The 21,447-nt window shown below is 43.0% G+C and overlaps 1 protein-coding gene across 1 annotated transcript; it reads left to right on the top strand.

The window, feature by feature from the left end:
• The first annotated feature begins 10,022 nt into the window (after positions 1–10,022).
• Positions 10,023–21,026, top strand: COQ2 (coenzyme Q2, polyprenyltransferase). Its single transcript, XM_039541904.1, is given in 8 exon segments — positions 10,023–10,144; positions 10,146–10,285; positions 12,626–12,792; positions 15,017–15,138; positions 15,402–15,487; positions 17,827–17,960; positions 18,384–18,572; positions 20,849–21,026. Coding segments are annotated over 8 exon segments (1,116 nt in total). The 3' UTR covers positions 21,005–21,026.
• The last annotated feature ends 421 nt before the right edge of the window (positions 21,027–21,447 follow it).

The following is a 21,447-nucleotide window of genomic DNA, read 5'->3' as shown; positions in this document are numbered from 1 at the left end:
AGTTGTGCAGGATTGAGACCATAGGATGAACAAAGTGCTAATCTTTTGGCTTTTTTTTAAATCATTTCCACAGTTTCAAATAATAAATCTTCAGGCATATCCTGAAACTCAACGATATACACAAATCAAAATATACAGCACAAACAAAACTGCACTACAAGAACAGTCAATGATTATTGCCGGAAATATGACTAGGAATTAGGAAGGGAGAAAGGATGACAAACGGAAAATTTAAAGCACTTGTACGCAAACTCATTGTGAAATTATTTTATGGAGACTAATTATAGTGATTGCGAGTGTTTGCCTCCACCCTATCATTGCATTGACATGTAATCCATTTGAGGGTGTAGAGCTCTAAGTGTACTTGTGACTAATAGCCATCCTTGAGGACATTTTCATTTTTGTGAAATCTCTTTGTGATAAGTTGCATTCTGTGACGAAGTAGAACTTTGATTACTGAGCCCAGATTCACTGCAGCTCTGTTTCTGAAGATTAGCTATCGTGGAGCATAAAAATTTATGCACTGCAATATTTTATACACATAAACACACACATGATCTACTGCTGCTATCACTGAACTCAATAGGAGTTTGACCATTGATTTAAACTGGAGCAAAGCAGGCTTTTGTCATATAAATGCTGCTTCTCTGATTATGAAAAGGATTCAGCAGACCCGTAACATCTAATGTACATTATTGACTGGATGCAGTAACAATAACTCCACATGATTAATAGTGGATCACTAGCGATATCAATCCTTTTTAAAAATAGCCATTATATCTACATACTGGATAACAATGGAACTCATAGTACCATCTCTTTCACCATAGAATTACACTGTAACTGGGCTTGTGATTGAAGACTTTCATTTCACTTTGTTATAAATGGATGTTCATTCCACCAGTGGTCAGCAACTGTGGGTTCCCCCGTGGATCATTGTGTTCTTTACAGGATGTTTTACTGCCTTAAAGATTATTCTACAGCCGAACTATGAATGGAATAAACTGGGTGACACCCTGAACTGTACTGTTTGTTTCCAGTTCTTCCTCTTAGGATAATTTCAATGGATTTAAAGTTAAGTTTGTAGAGCTTCTGTCAGGTCTGTCACACTGAAAGGGAGGGAGGCTGTGGCATGAGATACCACTTAGCCTCCTGGGGAAGTACAGAGGTCACAGAGTCATGATGATTTGATTCCTGACACTGCACAGTCGCCTGAAGCTTCTTTTGTAAGGGGCTTCCTGTTATAAATGACTCTTGCTAAATCAGCATATCAACCTCTTGCATAGTAAGAGAATGGACTCAACCCATTTGTTTGGGGGTAAGAAGAGAATGTCTACAAAAATAGGTGTCCAGAATAGCTGCAGGGGCAATGGGCAGTAATGGCAAGATAGCAATTGTCCAGTGGCTTTGTCACCACAATGGCCGTCAAGACCTGAGTTCTATTCTTGCTTCTGCCACTCACTGTGTAGCCTTGAACAATTTACTTAACCTTTCTGCGGTCAGCCTCTCTATTTGCAGAAGAGAATAAATATTTCCCTACTTTTGTAAAAACAATGAGAAGTCCTTGGGTGAAAGGAGCTCTCCATGTGTACTATACTCAGAATACAACTTTTGCAGTGAAAACACACCCATGACAAAAATGTTAACTGTAAAGTGCATTCATATCCAAATCAGGCAGGCACCTTGCTCAATGAGCTACACAGAGATTTTGGTTAAAAAACAAACCTATAAATTTATAGTGTGAAATTAGCCACCAGAGGGAGCAATTACTTAAACTATGCTACAAAGTTCTTCTCGGCCTGGTCTACACTAGGTGTTTAAACCGGTTTTAGGAGCGTAAAACCGATTTAACGCCACACCCGTCCACACTGAGAGGCCCTTTATATCGGTATAAAGGGCTCTTTAAACCGGTTTCTGTACTCCTCCCTAACGAGAGGAGTAGCGCTAGTATCGGAATTAACATATCGGCTTAGGGTTAGTGTGGCCGCAGATCGACGGTATTGGCCTCCGGGCGGTATCCCACAGTGCACCACTGACCGCTCTGGACAGCAATCTGAACTCAGATGCAGTGGCCAGGTAGACAGGAAAAGCCCCGCGAACTTTTGAATATTTCCTGTTTGCCTAGCGTGGAGCTCAGATCAGCACGTGTGGCGATGCAGTTAAAAATCAAAATAAAGAAAGAACTCCCGCATGGACCATGCGGATGTGATCGCTGATAGAACAGGCAAATCTGTTCTATCAGCGCTCCGTTACAGAAGACGAAATTCAAAATCATTTTTTAAAAATCTCCAGACAGGGGCTCAGCGCACTGCTGTGTGACAAACGTAACGGAAAGCCAAAGAATCAAATGGACGCTCATGGACTGGAGGACTCAAGCTATCCCACAGTTCCTGCAGTCTCCGAAAAGTATTTACATTCTTGGCTGAGCTCCAAATGCTTCTAGGGTCAAACACAGTGTCCGCGGTGGGTCAGGGCATAGCTCGGCAATTTACGCACCCCCCCCCCAGAAGTGAAAGGGAAAACAATCCTCTCGTGACTCTTTAACATGTCACCCTATCTTTACTGAATGCTGCAGATAGACCCGATGCTGCAGCACTCAACACCAACATCCTTGCTCCCCTCCTGCCATGGGTGGCTGATGGTGCAATATGACTGGTATCCGTCCTTGTCATTAGCCTATTGGCACATGGGGCAGTGCAAAAGGACTGGTAACCATGCAGACTAGCATCGGTGAGGTCTATCAAGGGTGCCTGGCCCTAATTTTTCCTGGTAGATGGTGCAGTATGGCTGATAACCATCGTCGTCATAGCAACAGGGGGCTGAGCTCTGTCAGCCCCCACCCTTCATGTGTAAAAAAAAGATTCAATTGCCCCTGGACTAGCAGAGGGATGCTGGGCTCCTCTGCTCCACACTCCTTAGTCCTGTCTGGACTATCATAGCAGCTGGAGGCTGCCTTCCACTCATTTCTCACTAACAAGTCAGTGTGTCTTATTCCTGCATTCTTTATTACTTCATCACACAAGTGGGGGGACAATGCTACAGTAGCCCAGGAAGGCTGGGGGAAGAACGGAATCAACAGGTGGGGTTGTTGCAGGAGCACCCCCTGTGAATAGCATCAGAGGGGTAGCCGTGTTAGTCTGGTTCTGTAGAAGCAGCAAAGAGTCTTGTGGCACCTTATAGACTAACAGACGTTTTGCAGCATGAGCTTTCGTGGGTGAATACCCACTTCTTCGGATGCAAGCAGTGGAAATTTCCAGGGGCAGGTGTGTATATATAAGCAAGCAAGAAGCAAGCTAGAGATAACGAGGTTAGATCAATCAGGGAGGATGGGGCCCTGTTCCAGCAGCTGAGGTGTGAAAACCAAGGGAGGAGAAACTGGTTCTGTAATTTGCAGATTTAACACCATCAGTTTAGTCCTAAACTGATGGTGTTAAATCTGCAAATTACAGAACCAGTTTCTCCTCCCTTGGTTTTCACACCTCAGCTGCTGGAACAGGGCCCCATCCTCCCTGATTGATCTAACCTCGTTATCTCTAGCTTGCTTCTTGCTTGCTTATATATACACACCTGCCCCTGGAAATTTCCACTGCTTGCATCCGAAGAAGTGGGTATTCACCCACGAAAGCTCATGCTGCAAAACGTCTGTTAGTCTATAAGGTGCCACAGGACTCTTTGCTGTGAATAGCATATAGCTCATAATTTCTGCAGAATCTGACACAGAGCAGCTGTGCTCTCTGATACAGTGGTTCTCTAGTACACTTGCCCATATTCTAGCCAGGACTGATTCTATTTTTAGATACCAAAAAAGAGGGATTGACTCTGGAAGTCATTCCCAATTTTGGCTTTTGCGCCCCTGGCTAAGAGCAGCCAGGGGCACTTATGACAGCAGCAAATGGTGCAAAACGACTGGTAGCCATGCTCATCTTTTTACCAATTTATGGATTGGTAGATGGTGCAGTATGGCTGGTAACCATCTCTGCTGTCATGCAAAAGCAAAAGCATGCTGCTGTGTAGCGCTGCTGAATCGCCTCTGTCAGCGGCATCTAGTACACATACGGTGACAGTCACAAAAGGCAAAACAGGCTCCATGATTGCCACGCTATGGCATCTGCCAGGGCAATCCAGGGAAAAAAGGCGCGAAATGCTTGTCTGCCATTGCTTTCCCAGAGGAAGGAGTGACTGACGACATTTACCCAGAACCACCCGCGACAATGATTTTGCCCCATCAGGCACTGGGATCTCAACCCGGAAATTCCAAGGGGCGGGGGAGGCTGCGGGAACTATGGGATAGCTACGGAATAGCTACCCACAGTGCAACGCTCCAGAAGTCGATGCTAGCCTCGGACCGTGGACGCACACCACCGATTTAATGTGTTTAGTGTGGCCGCGCGCACTCGATTTTATACAATCTGTTTTACAAAACCGGTTTATGCAAATTCGGAATAGTCCCGTAGTGTAGACATACCCCTCAATTCATAACAAGTGCTCTCTGTATTTCTAGTCCAGTACTGTCCAGCCCAAGCATTCAAGAATCAGGAGTATGGCCTCAAAAATCATTAGATTTTTTTTAAAAGTTTGTTTTTTATTTTGCCTTCCAGTTACTGAGCCTTTAGAGTGCACACAGGTGATTTATTCAGGCTTTTCTCCTCCACCAGGGAAGTTGAAACTTACTTTTTTAAAGGAAACTGAGATCCTCATGTAATTAGTTGCCTCCAGGAGCTGGGACTTTAAAATACGTGAAATACCAGAAGATCTGGTAATGGTGATGATGGTCTTTGTAATCTGAATGCAGATTGTAATGGGAGATTGTAAATTGTAAAGGGAAATTAGTAAAATACCAAGATAGAGCTATGACAGGCCACATCCAAATCATACATGTGAAAAATGTTTATCACATATAATCTGTAAAATAAGATTTAAATCTACTAGGCATCAAAGCCAGCATATATAAAAATTCCATAAACAATAACAGGTAGTATTAATACCGTACTACTAAATTAAGTAGTAAGAAGAGGCTTTGATAAATAGCTGAAGTGAAGTACTGTAATTAAAGAACTTTAAAGTTCTTCACATTTTAATTTATAAATCCCATTATTTTTAATGTATGTTGCCAAATGCACTTAGCAGAAAAGTTGAAAGCCTTTGGTGCGAGTTGGTAGATAAACAGCAAAGGCACAAAGATCCACACACAAAAAGCATGGATTTTTTGTAAGAGCAAATGTATTGGGAGTAGATGTAAACTTAAATATTAGTTCACAGAAATTAGAGATGGAAAAGACCTATTGGGTTATTTAGTCCATCCTCCAGTCAATCCATGATTGTTCTCTACATTGTATACTCTGTTGTTTTGTTCAGTCTTTGGGGGACTATTCCACAGTCCAAACAGATCTCAGAGTCAGGAAGTTTTTCTTAACATTCAGCTAAATTTTCATTTCCTTTAACTACCTTGGGGTTATTTCATTTCTTCCCCTTAAACATTTCCTCTTACTGACTTTCTACTCATATCAATTATACATAACTATCATGTCCACCCTCTTAGTCAACATTTATAACTAACTTTTCCTTATAGTCAATCTTTCCAGTTCCCTAATTAATTGCTCATTGCTGAACTCACTGCAATTTGCTTAAGTGTTTCTGGTACTGAGTAGCCCAGAACTGAACACAATATATTAGGTGTAGTCTCAGAAGTTCTATCCGAAACACAATGTAAAAATAGCACTACCTTGTATAACAAAAATGCAGCTCTTTCTGTGTAGACAGTCATATCTGCTGACTTTAGTAAACAAGGTACATTTGTATTGCTTTTTACTCCCTCCCATTCTGCAGTGGCCAACAGCTCTGAGATATGCCTTGATGAACAGTTCCAATCAGTTACACCTGTGCAAATTCAAAGACAACACCAGGGTTGAAGAGATGTCAGAAGACATAATTTGGCCTGCAGAAACTTCTGTGGCAGAGGTGAGTAAGAAGGAAAGAACCCAGCTTGACTATTTTCAGGGCTTGCATTTAGTTAAAAAGAAATATCCTTTGTTTTTGTAGACTGAGTCTATCTTATGTGGAAATCGAGACAGCATGAACAGCAATGTGTCATCCTCCTCCTCCCCCCCGCCCATGCCATTTTTAGAATTACTTTTTAAAAAAAATGAAATTTAGAGATTTGTAATATGTGAAAACATTACAGTGGATACAGAAACTGACTGAAATTAAAGTCCAGGCCTACAGAGGAAAATAATATGAACTAAAGTTAAAATAAAAATGTTAAAATGCCAAGTCATTAATTCAAAGAAACACCATCAGGCTAGTTTAGGACCTGAAACATATTTAAAACACATGGAGACTAAGTTTTGTTGTTAAAATATCTGTCACTGTTTTTATGTCCCTAGCTCTGCAGTGGGGAATGTCTGACATTCTGGGGTGCAATCCAGACCAGTAAGGAGCTGAGTCACTCCTGCAACACAACCTTGGGTGCTTCACAATGCTTCACTGTTATAGCTTACAACTTGGGTTGCTCACAATCAGCTTGCTGGCACACAGGTCACACCCTGAGTGCTCTGTAAAGCCACAGCGCTGGACCAGCAGCCTGTCAGCAGGGATCAGCCACACTCTGTCTTCCAGCAGCATTGGTTACTATTTTCAGCGTGATCCCAATGCACTCCCCGTCCTGAATTCCCCCCCCCCAAAATGTGTGTTTTGCAGTGTCCAGACCGCTCCTAGACAATCCAGATATACTAGCTCCATTGCCCCCTCTAAAGGGTAAGTATCCACCAATGCTACCTTAAATTAAGTTACCCAAACAATTCACAACACTGGATTAGTTTTAATTAAAGAATAAAACACATTTATTTAACTATAAAGAGATGGATTTCAAGTGAGTACAAGTAATGAGGCATTAAAGTCAGAAATGGTTACAAGAAAAATAAAGCTAAAGCGCTTTAGCGTAGACACTACTTACTCTGACAGGAGGGGGTCTCCATTGGCATAGGTAATCCATCTCCTTGAGAGGTGTTAGCTAGGTCAACAGAAGAATTTGTCCATTCACCTAGCGCTGTTTCCACCAGGACTTAGGTCAGTTTAACTATGCTGCTCAGGGGTGTGGATTTTTCACACCCCTGTGTGACAACGCAGTTATGCTGACCTAATTTTCTAGTGTAGACTAGGCCTAAATTTGTTTTTCCACTGATTTAGTCCTTATACCAATTTAACTGTTTGTATTTAAGGTTAGAAAGGTCACTCCTGGGATCTCTGTATTTTCTCCTAATTAGAAAATAGGCCAGCCTACTACAACTGCTCTTGATGGAGATGTGAGGAAGGCAATGCTTAGTGAAATCTGCTACTGCTTAGGGATGGGAAGAGAAAGAGTCTCATCTTCCAATATATACCTTGGGTGAGGGGAATTATTTAAGGATAGGAAGGGGTTCTTGGTGAAGGGCATTAGGCGCAAATGGTTGGGGGCAAGCAGCTTTCTGGGGCTGTAGAAGAGTACACAATACCCTGCCCCCCCCCCCTTTTTTTAAATTGCTGCACTTCAAACGTCAAGAGACGCTTCTGAGCTTAAATGACCTAAACTCACAGGTGGGTGCCCTGGGCTATAGAGTCATTCATTCCCCTGCCTCAGGCCACATGACTGTTTAAGTATTTACAACAGTGGAATCCTCAGAGATCAGAGAGAGATGGGGAATGACTCCGTGGGTAGGGCACCCATCTGGAAGAGGGGAGACCGTGACTCCAGTCCACCTGCTCCAATCACTCTTTCATTATTTAATCCACAGTGGAGAACCTTCAGCAGGAAAGACTGAGGGAGCCCAACATCATAATAGCCCAGAGCTCAGCAGTTAGAGCTCTCCTATGAGCGGTGGGAGACCCCTATTCAAATCCTTTCTCCCCCAGTGGCAGAGAGGAGGAAACTGGGTTTCTCACATCCCAGGTGAGTACTCCAGCCACTGGGCTAAAAGTAATAAGGTGAGCACTACCACTCCCTCCTCTTGCTGTTTTGTGTGAAGCAAGGCAGATCCCACAAGAGGATCCTAACCTGCCTGACTCCAGACAGCTGTTTCCTGTTTGTGGCTTGCTAAATAAAGGGAGATATCTCTTTATAGCCATCTATTTCCAACACCACTCAGGTTGACATCTCCCATTGGCTAGTTTTGCAGCTCCCCACCTAGCATACTGACTTTTGTGAATTGCATCCTTAGGCACTTACCTCTCCCTATTCATTCGACGGGGAGCTTAGCCACCTGAGTCTTCATGGTGAACTGCAGTGTTGTTCCTGGGACTTCCTAGGCACCATGACCCTCAGTGTTTCAACACCTTTGTGAATCCCAGCCTTAATCTGTGCTTCTATTTCCCCATCTATAAATTGTGATAATGATGTATAATTACCCCACAGGGTTGGTGTGAGCCTTACTCACTGTTTGTGAAGTACTTCTAGTTCTTCAAGTGGAAGGTTCTTTCAAAGTGTTGGCAGTTGTTATTTCATAAGTAACCATGTGTTATATTAGTAATAGGGTTGCTACCTAGCCAGTTTCCAACTGGCTGGGATGTTTTTTTCTACTGCCTTACTGGTTGCAATGTTTTTGTTTTGTTCTCTCTTATCTGTAAGCTAGTCACACATGCAGCAGCACAAATGGGTGTGCTGCAAACTTCTAACTACCACATACGTCACGTCTGGGAGTGCCTCCAGTGCCGCACCCAGGGCCTGCTCTGTGTGCTGGTCCCTCAATATGCCCAAACCCTGGTGGCTGAGGCTCCTGCTCCTCCTGGCACTGGGAAATGGGAAAGATGGGATTGGGAAGGACAAATAGATCCAAGACTTGCTATTATGGAGCAGGAAACAGTGGGGACCGGGGGGGGGGGGGAGGAGCAGGGGCTTCTGGGAAGGCACGGATGTAGGGGCTTATGGGCCAGGCGTCAGTCTGGGGGAGGTGGTGGGCACCTAAGAAGGGAAAAGGAAGATTGGGCTGGTGTGTGCTCAAGAATGCCAGGGAGGGGAAAGGAGGTCCGGCTGGTGGTAGGCAGGGCAATGGCCACTTTCTCTGCATCTGAGGTGGTGACCCTAATTAATACGAGGAAAGGAGATGGTTAAGAAGTGACCATTGGTTTGACAAGATTAATGGTAGCCAGGAGGCTTTTGGGAATCAAACTTATAACAGAAGGAAGGGGTGGTTTAATAACAGAGAGAAGCTTGTTGTCCTGCCCTAGAGAAATGGAAATGAGTGGTGGGCACAGCCATAGGCTCTGCCAGCGACAGAGGGTATCACTCCTGGAAGCTCATAGGATGAGACACCAAGAATTCAGGGCAATGGCAGGCGAAAATCCAGATGAGCGATGAAGGAAGCAAACGGCATTGTGCACAGCAGGGAGATAAAGGTTCAGCTTCCCCACAGGGAGCAGGAATGCGGGGCTGCCCACCGGGGACCTTCCGGCGCTGTTACTGATTGCTGGGGGTCTCCGTACAGGGCCCGCGCTCGCAGTCCAGGCAGCCCGGCTCTCAGTGCAAACGCCAGGGCCTGGCTTGGAGGGGTGTGGGTAGAAAGTGGCCGAGGGCCCGTGGGGCCGAGGGCTCCGCCATCACAAGGGGCGCAGTCCCCACGCGTTGTCGAAGGCAGGTATTTCCCGTGGGCCAGGCCGGGGCTCTAGGGGCTTTGCCCCAGCGCTGCGGCGCAGCCTGGCCCGGCAGGCCGGGGGCAGGGGGCGGTTATGCGGCATCGCGTGGCCAGGGCTTCGCGCTCACCGCCCACAATGTGCGGGGGGGGGGGGGGCAGGCCCGTGGCCACGGTGAGAGGCACCGCCGTAGCCGGGGGGAGGGGACCGCACCACGCGACCCGCGGGGGGTGGCTCAGGAGGAGCCTGTGGCGAAGCGACTGAACTTCTTCGCGCCCTTCGGGAGGGGGAGGGGCACGGGCCACAGCGAGGGAAAGAGCTGCGCACGCGCAGTACTTCACGGCGGGACGGAGATCGAGAGGGAGCGTCCCGACACCTGACGTCATCAGGCTGCGCGCGCCCCGCCGCCGGAAGTGGGCAGCATGGCGGCTCTGGTAGCACGGCTCTGCCGGGCCCCTGGCACTGCCGCCGGGCCCCTCCGCCTCCGCCTCCTCCGCGCCGGCTGCGCCCGCCCCGCCGCCGCGCTCACTGTCCCGCCCACGGCGCCCCGGCTCGCCGCTGGGCCTGGGCTGGGAGGCGAGGAGCGGGAGGCGGCCGCTGAGCTTCTCCGCGGCGGGGCTGGTGAGCTCGGCCCCCGGCCCGCTGCAGCCCTACCTGCGGCTCATGAGGCTGGACAAGCCCATCGGTGAGTCCCGGCGGGGCGGGGCGGGGCGGGGCGGGGAGCCGCCCTCCGCCCCCGCGTGCGGGAGCCCGGGCTCAGTGCCTGGCTCTGCGTCAGCCCGCGGGCCCGGCTGTCCAAGGGGCTGAGCCGCCGGGCGCAAGCGCTGTCCGCAGCTGCGGCAAGCCCCGGATTGCCCGGAGCTGGCCCTGGACAGCGCGGGTGGCGCGGTGGGTGATTGCTGCTCACTCATGCCCTCGGACGCACCTGGCATTGGCCGTTATCGGGCTAGATGGAGAATTGGTCTGACCCGGTGTGGCCGTTCCTATGTTCTACAGCAGGCGCTGGCTCCCCTCTTCTTGGGGAGTGATGTGCCTCTGCCACACCGGGATGTCGTGAGGATAAACTCCATGAAGGCTGCTGCAATTACTGGGGCCTTCAAGGGGGAGGGATCATAGAAATGTGAAGTATGGTTATAAAAATGGATTTCAGCAGCATTCACCTGCCAAGAGACTGCTGGATTGTCTATGTGCTGCAAAGTGTGTCTAGTCTGTACAGTCTCTGATCATTTTTTTGGTGTACAACTTTCAGAACCACCATTCATCCTACCACAATCTAAATCTCCTTGTTGTTTGAGCCACAAAAAATACATTGAAGTACAAACTGCCTTTTGGGTTTGAGAGCACTTTTCTTTACAAAAGAAATTCCAGTGTTTGTTTTACAAAAATCATGTTATAATAATACACCTCCACCCTGATATAACACAAATTCAGATATAACACGGTAAAGCAGTGCTCCAGGGGGGCAGGGCTGCATGCTCCAGCGGATCAAAGCAAGTTCAATATAACACGGTTTCACTTATAACGCAGGAAGATTTTTTTGGCTCCCAAGGACAGCATTATAGCGAGGTAGAGGTGTACTTCACGCAACAGAAGTCTAGTAATATAAAACACTTAAGGATCATTCAGGACAAAAGGATTGATTAACTGTTTTACAGGTGATCTAGTAAAGCACCACTCAAAGGATCCGGTGCTGACAGTTTGGTGCCCAGCAACACTGTACAATTATGGGAGAGGAAAATGTTTCTCAAGGACAGTAAGGCAAATCTCTACACTTATATATAGTGCCCTGGGATATTTTATGTCTATGACTGTCATGTGGAGGCCTCTTCCGGGGTAGTTAATCCACCTCCCCAAGAGGTGGTAGCTATGTTGACAGGAGAAGCTCTCTTGTTGACATCCTGCTAAGTACATAGATGATTAGGTAGATATAACTCGCTCACTAAGGAGTGTGGGTTTTTCACACACCTAAGCAATGTAGTTATACCAATATAGGTCTGTAATGTAGGCCTGCCCTTACACAGAGCTGTTCTTCAGGTCTGAGAAACTTGCTCACAAGTTTAGACAAAGGCTATGTCTACGCTAGCACTTGTCAGTCAGGGATGTAAAAAAACACCCCTGACAGACACAAGTTTCATCAACAAAAGCGCTGATGTGAACAGTGCTATGTCAGCAGGAGACATTCTCCTGCCAACATAACTATGCACCTCATTAGGGGTGACTTAATTATGCTGGCAGGAGAATGGCTACACGAGAGATTGTACAGCTGTGCCGCTGTAAGGTCTGTAGTGTAGACATAGCCGAAGACGTTAACACACGTTTCCAGGGACCTTTTAAGGTGAAATGGCCCGTTAACACCCCTCCAGTCATAGGGGGAAAGAAAGGGAGATGGATGGCGGTGCGGGGAGAGGGGTTGTTTTATAGATTGTTGTAATAAGACAGAAATCCAGTATCCTCTATTCTTGATAGAAGGATTGCAATTTGCTTATTCAGGTTAGATAGTCAATTAGTCAGCAGGTCATGTGACATTTGGAACAGAAAATATTTTACAGATTGGCTAGACAATTCATATAAACTCAGGAGACAAATCCATTTTGGAATATGTCCTTGTGAATAATTGTAAAGATAGTTAAATATTTGGTTTGAATAGAGATGTGGAACAAAGTGACTTAGCAAGTATGTGTTGCATCTTATGTTCTCTGTAATGGCTGATTTTATAGCTACTGTTCAAACACTGCATTCCCTCCATGGTTCAGTTTTCTGTTTTTATTGGGAAAATAGACAAAGCGTCTTTATAGTCAACATTTCAGTCAAGAAGAAGAAGAAAAAAAAAGGAGCAGAATCAAATTGTGAAACTGCAGCGCTTTGCACAGATAACCATTTTAACTGTCTCTCAGCTTTGGTGTTGCAATTTTAGAAGTTTTTAATTAGTAATTCAACACTTATGGCAACACTTTTATGGCATGCTAAAGAGTAATTCCATTTATAATTTCTCTTTTTCTAATCCCTTTCAAACTTATTTTTCTAGGAACGTGGCTGTTGTATTTGCCGTGCACATGGAGTATAGGCTTGGCAGCAGAGCCAGGCTGTTTTCCAGACTGGTATATGCTGTCACTGTTTGGTACTGGAGCGGTCCTGATGCGTGGAGCAGGCTGTACAATTAATGACATGTGGGATCGGGACTATGACAAAAAGGTAGAGAAAGCCCCATGGACTTGAAAAGAACAGACAGGCTCCTCTTAATGTTTGATGAGTAAGTAAATTGCTGGCCTTTTATTGAAGTAAGCCCTCTTCTGTCTTTCACCAAGACAAACTGGTTATTTGTCTGGTAGAAATACAGGCTTGTTTGATGAAGACTACTTCCAAGTAATCTCGCTCTCTTTTTTTTTTTTTCTTCCCTCCTGGTTCAGATGTAATCTGAGTAAAATGTAATAACAAGTAACCTGATGCTTACCATTAATCTTTGAATGGTAAAGGTGACTTTCTTTTTTGTATAAGAGAGAGCCACAAGTAGTAATGCAGTAGTGGGTCTTTGTTTTCTAGATAATTTGTATGTAGGATAAGGTACATCAGATAGTTACAATGTAATCAGAGCTTAATCAACATAAATCCACTTCTTGTAATGTTTTCCTAAAAACTGAGCAAAACCAACTGACATGCTTCTTTTAACCTTGCTAGCCATTATCTACCCAAGAACTATCAGGGATTTCTTTATCTGCATTTTGTAACTTTTCAGATGTAAATTTTTGCCAAAGGTGAATTTTATACTCTCTTAATTAAACTGGTGGCTATGGTAATGTACCCCAGATAAGAACGAGCTTTTTGTAATGTCAACTTGCAGTTTCCTCAGTAATTTTACACTAAGGGCACATCTTCACTGGCAACATTAAAGCGCTGCCGCAACAGCGCTGTAACATGGCTTGTGCAGTCACGGCATAGCACTGGGAGAGAGGTAAAAAACCCACCTCCGCGAGGGGAGTAGCTACCAGCACTGTTGCACTGTCTACACTGGCACTTTACAGCACTGAAACTTGCAGCGCTAAGGGGGGTGTTTTTTCACACCCCTGAGGGAGAAAGTTGCAGCACTGTAAAGTGCCAGTGTAGATGAGCCCTAAGAGAAGACTGGATAATTTGACACTGTTATGTTCCTGGTAATAAAAGCTGGAGTCACTTGCATAATTGTGGCCTAAATGCAACAAAATAATGAACTTAAATGAAATTGACATGAATGTAACAGTAAGGAGTTTAAAATTCATATAGAAAATTATTTTACAAATAAAACTTCAGCCAGCTGTCTTCAAGAGTGGGTTGGGGGTGTTTTAGTGGTGGTATGTCTAGTTAGTCATCATTTTGTTGATTTCCTGACTAAAACATCCCTTGCTTGGTCTTACCCACAGGTGATTTTTTCTTGAATGTTAGAGTTAAATTAGTGCAGCCATTTTTGAGTTGCATGAAGGTGAAGATGATACTTTCTATGGCCCCCAAAATATTTTTTTGTGTCTCACTTAAACTGCAGATCTATAAACTTCTAACTTTGGCATAATTGTAGTCTTAACTGAGAGAGGAAAATCGAGCCAAACTTAAAGGAAAATAGCTTAGTATTGTTAAAGTGTGCACAAATAACCCTTTTTTGATAATTTTTTTGGAGCGCAGTAAGCAGGTGGCATTCTTACCTGGCTCTGAGTACAACTGTTCTGTATAAAGTGAAAACTTACTCCTTCCCTGGGGTTTGGTTTTATTAATTTAGATAACATAAATTCAGCCTAAACTTTCTTCCCAAACTTGGTTGCTCCTACAGTTTTCCCTGCTGACCTCTCTGCCCCTGAAAGAGGTTCCGTTGCCTTCTATATCCTGCTTGGAGCTAATTGAATCCGTCCGTTATTATGACCAGGAATGACTATACAGCATCCTTATGTAGAGTTTAAGTATTTAAATGCAGGATGAGTCAACAGAAGGAGCCCTGTAACTTTATTTAATAATCCTAGAATCTTCCACCCTATTACAGACATCTTCGTACAGAAACACTTAGAATGTTTGAACAGAATTGCTTTTAAAATAGGGATATTCAGTGCAAAAAGTTAATTTCTCAATATTGCACTGAGCGCACACATAATAAAATTCAAATCTAAACTTTCTGCAGTATCTCTAATTCAGCCTCATTACACATAATCCTGCTTTCATTTTTAAAATGCTCCATATTTTAGTAGAAAGCTTTAATATTTATTCATAAATATGTACTGTATACAGGATGTGAAATGTAGTAGAGGTAATATTGGTGTAGGAACCATAACTTTTGAATTCCCTGACTCGTGGGCTTAATTTTTCCACCTTACTTTGCATTAAGAGATGAGTTTTGCCTATAATGTGTATTTTAACTCAGTATATTGGATTTAGTATTGAAACTATTCTTTCTTTTTAGGTTTTAAGAACAGCAAGTCGACCAATAGCTGTTGGAGATATCTCAACTTTTCAGTCCTTCGTTTTTCTTGGCGGACAGCTTAGCTTGGCTTTGTGTGTCCTTCTGTGTCTAAATTACTATAGGTAATGTACCTGTGATCTTTTATTCTTACACTATTTCGCTACCAGGCTAAAGCAAAGCATGATGAATTTCAATAGACAAGGCAGTTTTTTGAGAAAGCAACCAAATCCATGGTTTTAGAATGAAATAATACTTTCAGTCTTAACTACAGCATCACTCCTCTGATACTACAGTATTGTTTCTTAGACTAGGGAATAATGAGAGTACAATAGAATTATTTAAACTAAACCACATAAAGTCTCTTAATGAACCTCTTTCATTACAGTATTGCCCTAGGAGCCGCCTCTCTGTCTCTTGTGATCACTTATCCACTGATGAAGAGAATCACGTATTGGCCGCAGTTGGTTTTGGGTGAGCTTCAAAATCGCTAGTTTCCCTTCTTTCAGATGTAAATTTTTTTTTTTAAGTGTTCTGGCAAAATCTTAATAGTAGAACTTCAATATCAAATGAAGTTGCCTGAAACTGCAAATAAGGTCATTGGTATGTCCCACATTTCTTAAACAGATAGTAAAACACATGGAGTTTCTTTCCCTCATGTAGTTCCTCCTTTCCCCACACTCTGGTGTTGAGAAATAATCCGTTTGTCACCTGAGTACCAAGTAGGAGATGTGGGACATTTTTCTCCCAGCCTTGGGAAATCTTTCTTAAATATGTATTTCACCCTGTATTACAATCTTAAATTTAAATTAACTGGGGTAAACAGATGCATTGCACTGTATTCCAGATTGACCCAGTTTGGTATCCTACCTTTAAATTTTTGTTTCCCATATTTTTTCCACTTTTAGGAACCATTTTTAATATCTACCACCTTTAGTAACCACCACTGTTGTGTCTGCTCTGTTCTCCTTCCATTTTTCTTCAACAGTTCTCTAGAGCTAACGAACATTAAGCTTAGGCCCGACATTTAAAAACATGCTTAACTTGAGATATATGGATAGTCCTGCTGACTTCATTGGGACTAGTCACATGTACAGCTGTTTGCAAGATGGGTGTGTGTGTCTGTGTTAAATCAGATATAATTTAGAGAAAGAATGTGTTGCTGTTTATACTGTGTAATCTATAGGTACTTAAATGTATATGAATGTTACAAACCCAATGTGATAAACATTTAAGATTTTATAAAATTCATGTGGTTTATCATTGGTTGTTTTTTTTCTTCTTGTTTGAAAACTCCACTGCACTCCTCTGAAATTTTAAAAAAGAAGAAAACAAAGTAAAAAGAAAAGATAAAACATTGCACAGTGCAATGTACTGATAACAGCTCAGCTGTCTGCTCTTCATATACCATAGGGTTTCTCTGTTACTGTCCCTAATAGTAGCAGTTAGCCAGCATCCTCGTCAGTGCATTCTCACCAAATATTTCAGAGACTGGAATGTTAGTCACTTTCCTTCTGCTGCAGGTGCAAGAAGAGCATGGAAACCTAGGGATTGGTAGAAGGGAGACAGGTGGTGTTTCCTACTATGATCAGCACTCCTGTTTTCTCATATAACTCCTTTCTTTTCGCATGAGAAAATAATAGAATAATCCTCCCTTTTCCCCCTTCCTCATGTATGAGTTCCGTGTTTCTGGGTTCATAGATTCCAAGACCAGAATGGACCATTGTGATGATCTAGTCTGACCTTGTGTATAACATAGGCCATACAACTTCCCCAAAATAATTTCTAGGGCATGTTTTCTGGAAAAATATCCAATCTTGATTTAAAAATTGCCAGTGAGGGAGGATCCACCATGGCCCTTGATAAATGATTCCATTGGTTAATTACCCTCACTGTTAATAATTTATGCCATTATTTCCAGTCTGAATTTGTCTTGCATCAGCTTCCAGCCATTGGATAGTTATACCTTTCTCTGATAGATCAAACAGCCTATTATCAAATACTTGTTCCCCATGTGGGTACTTATAAACTGTAATCGATGTTGTTATAGCTGTGTTGGGTCCCAGGAGATGAGAGAGACAAGGTGGCTGAGGTGATGGCTTTTCCTGGAGCAGCTTTTGTTGGTGGGAGAGGCAATCTGTGTTGTTTAGCTGTAATGCTCTGAGTAAGTTTCCCAGACCTGAAGAAGACCTCTTTGTAAGCTAGGAAGCTTGTCTCTCGCACCAACAGAAGTTGGTCCAATAAAAGATATCACCTCACCCACCTTATGTCTCTAGACTATAAGCAAGTCGCCCCTTAATCTTCGCTTTGTTAGACTCAAGGAGCTCAGTCTATTTAGCTTGTCACTGTAAGGCATGTTTTCTAATCCTTTAAGCATTCTTGTGGCTCTTTGAACCCCTTCTCAAATTTATCAACATCCTTTATGAATTGTGGGCACCACAACTGGACACAGCACTCTAGCAGTGGTCACATCAGAGCCAAATACAAAGGTAAAATAACCACCCCAGTCCTGTTCAAGTTTCCCCTGTTTATGCATCCAGGGATTGCACTAGACTTTTGGGCTACAGTGTTGCACGGGGAGCTCATGTTCAGCTGAGTGTCCCCACAACTCCTGAATCTTTTTCAGAATCCCTGCTTCCCAGGAGAGAGTCCCCCATCCTGTAAGTGTGTAGGGATTAAAAATCAAAAAAACACACACATGCTTGAGTGTCAAATGTTGATTTAAAAAAAATATATAATTTAGATTGTTCCTGACTCTTACATTTTTAGAAGCCTATAATTCTGTATATTTTTTTTATTTTTGTTACTTGCAGGACTTACATTTAATTGGGGAGCCTTACTTGGGTGGTCTGCCATCAAAGGTTCATGTGATTGGTCAGTGTGTTTGCCTCTGTACTTCTCTGGAGTTATGTGGACATTGATATATGACACCATCTATGCACATCAGGTGAAGTAATAACATTAACTGTTAACTTTCTCATTGTTAGTTATGTGTGTATGTATAAAACTCACTACTTCGGACTTGCATAGCACTACTAATCTTCCCACTGCAATCAGCAGATTTAAAACCTAGAAATGCTTTTAAGAGATTCTTCTCTTATCCACTAGTTTTAAAGTGCCGTGTATACCTCGGTACATCATAGTCAATAGCAGCGGTCAAGTGCTCAGCAGTTTTGAGAACCAGGCTGCTTATTTCAGTGCCTAAAAGTGTATTTAGGAGCCTAACATTAGACACCTGTTCTTAAAAACCTTGGCCTTAAGGCAAAGCCTTTTCTATTACATCCCTAAAACTACTTTCCCCACCCACGACGTCTCAACTTGTGAATTGCTAAGGGTATTATGTTTTTTCTAATAACCTTCTTTATTCTAGGATAAAAGAGATGACATGGTCATTGGTGTGAAGTCAACAGCACTACGGTTCAATGAAAACACAAAGCAATGGCTCAGTGGCTTCAGTGTTGCAATGCTCGTGGGTCTGAGTGTGGCAGGAATAAACTGTGAACAGACTTTCCTCTATTACACAGCTGTGGCTGCCATCGGTGCTCACTTAGCTCACCAGGTTTGATATGATTTTTGTATTTCTTTTCTAAGTGGAAGCTCTAGATTTCAAATCCTGTATCAGTTTACCTAAAATATTCCGCCATCTTGTCTCAAACTGCTGCAGCAAAAAGAAGGCTTTTTAATAACAGCTACAGGCAGGTCTGTCTTTATACACCTAAGCATATAGCAGCCTTTTCTCTTCTCCTAATGTGTTTATTGTAGCCATCACCATGCCATTTTGATGCATGACTTAGAGTACAATAGGTTCATAATAGAGTAGAACCTCAGAGTTTCAAACACCTCAGAAATGGAAGTTGTTTGTTACTCTGAAATATTTGTAACTCTGAACAAAATGTTATGATTGTTCTTTCAAAAGTTTACAACTCAACATTGACTTAATACAGCTTTGAAACTTTATTATGCAGAAGAAAAATGCAGCTTTCCCTTTATTTTTTTAGTAGTTTGCATTTACTACTGTACTGTATTTGCTTTTTTCTTTTCCTCTGCTGCTGCTGCTGCCTGATTGTACTTCTGGTTCCAAATGAGGTGTGTGGTTGACTGGTCAGTTCGTAACTCTGGTGTTGGTTACTCTGAGGTTCTACTGTACATTAGGATCGTTCACTTAAATTAAAAGGTGTATAAAGGTTAATGAGGGGGAAAACTAAATGGCTCAGTGGCTTGGCAATGGATGCAGAATCTTAAACGGGGTTATGCTCTGAAAAACAGCAATGGAAAAATGACGTTGTTTTTGTCTCCCAGTAACTCAGTGAAATTGGCACCGCTTACAAATGAATACATATTTTCTAACTGCAAGCCCTGCAAACTCAGTCTGGGATCTGAAAGGCAGTCGGGGTTCCCTTTGTCTCATACTTTTATCACCAATTGCAAATATCCTACAATTGTAATTCAGTTAACAATTCTGTGTAAGTGCCAGGAAATAATCCAGCTCACTGTCTCATACCTATATTGGTTTTAGTGATCTGATGAGTAAAATATAGTAAAAATCCAACTTACTTTAATCAATAGAATGAGCAGCTGGGACTCATTTTTATATACTCACATTTCTGATTTTTAAATTCAGTCATCAGTTCATATCCAGACCTAGCTTGTAGTGATGGTAAGTAGTCTGTAGAAAATGAACCGGTGGTCTCAGTAGTAGACTGGTGGTAGTAGAAGTGTAGAGGTAGTTCCTGGTAATAGAGAAGAGTCCATATCCCAGCTTGCAGCCTTGTTAGTAGTTAAGAATATCATTGGCATGCAGTCTGATCTATGATCTCCCCCACATCAGGGTTGTGAGGTGCATTAGGGTGATTTGGGGAAGCTCGCACATCTGATATGGTGCTGTCCTCTATGGATAGATTTCATTCTCTGACTGCTGGCCTGGCATCTTTCATGAGCACTAAATTCCCTCTTTCTTACCGTGCAAATATTGAATGGCCAGAATTCCCTTACATGGGAGTTGGCACAGCATGAGAACTTCTGTTCTCCAGACCAGGTAGGCTTGGATATTTGAGAATGAAAATATAAGACTCTGTGGGAAGGGGAGTATAGAACAGTTATCAAGAACAACATAACGGATCATTCGTCCCTGTGCCCATGCAAATGCATACACAGAAGTGATATTCGGAAGGTAATTAGGTATTCAACTGTCTTTAGTTTGGTAGCTGTTATGACCTTTTTCAGAAAGTTAATTGCAGTTGTCTTTTGCTATTCATCTAATGCCCTCTCATCTCTTTTCCCACATGCCCCCATCTTGCACTTGCTTCTCTGTTGCTTGGTCGTCATCCTGTTTTGTACCCTGAACATCCCACTGCAACTCATTTTAAGTAGCAGTGTTCCCCAGTGGAGGCAGCTAGGCTGGCTAATCCTTATTTCCAGCTGCTATTGCAGGTCTCCTGTGAGTTTTCTGTGGATGACAATTTGAGAACCCCTTTCCTGTGAACTCTTGTGTGTGTTTGTATTGAATCTTTGAGCCAGATTTTTAAAGGTACAGATAATACCCTATGCACCTGTTGTCTGTATCTTTTGGTGCTTAAATACCTTTGAAAATCTGGTCCTTAGTATCCATACCTGTTACTCATTATCTGTACCTTTCTGGTATATCTTCATCCATTTATCAAGCGCATTTAGGCAGACCTCTGTGTCTGTATCTAATCCAGTGCTGGCACCGAAGCTAGCATGTGTGGAGCTCATTTTGAGTCCCTTGAGGTAGGGACCTGTGTCTTCTCTGAAGTGTCTGGCATGCTTGTGGTACTATAGATAATAACAACAGAACATTATACTGTACTTTCACAGATTTACACTTTGGACATACACAAACCTGAAGACTGTTGGAAGAAGTTTACCTCTAACCGCACAATCGGACTTCTACTTTTCATAGGGATTGTAACTGGAAATTTATGGAAAAGAAAAGATCCCAAAGAAATGAATGCAATCAACACTGATATTTAGTCATTATTTAAAAAAAAAAAAACTATTCAAAAGTAAAAGCACCTTATCCGCAACTGCTACTAGTTTTGCTTAATTAAAATATTTGGCCAAAGCATCTGTTTTTAAGAAGATACTTCAGCAAACAGAATTATTGTTAGTGTGTGCCTTGTGAATACACTTTAAAGACTGAACTAGCAGTGATCTTGGCAACTAAGCTTCTCTGCTGCTTGTGGTGATCTTTTATTGTAAAATCCTTGTACTCCCTCTTGCAAGGAATCTTTTGTAAAATGTTGACTACTGCCCTGGCAGTCTGTAAAACTCTCAGTAGGTTTCTTAGAGTCATGGTTCATGTGAAAATGTAGTAATTTTGTAATATAAAATAAAACCTACTGTGTGAAGTTTTCGTGGTTTGATTTTTGCAGTAGTTTGTTTTGCATGAAATATTTAGGTCCAGTAAATCATTT

This window comes from Mauremys reevesii, linkage group 5 (assembly GCF_016161935.1).
Source record: "Mauremys reevesii isolate NIE-2019 linkage group 5, ASM1616193v1, whole genome shotgun sequence".
Classification (NCBI taxonomy): domain Eukaryota; kingdom Metazoa; phylum Chordata; order Testudines; family Geoemydidae; genus Mauremys; species Mauremys reevesii.
Note: the sequence above shows the minus strand (reverse complement) of the source record. Positions and strands in the feature narration are given on the sequence as shown.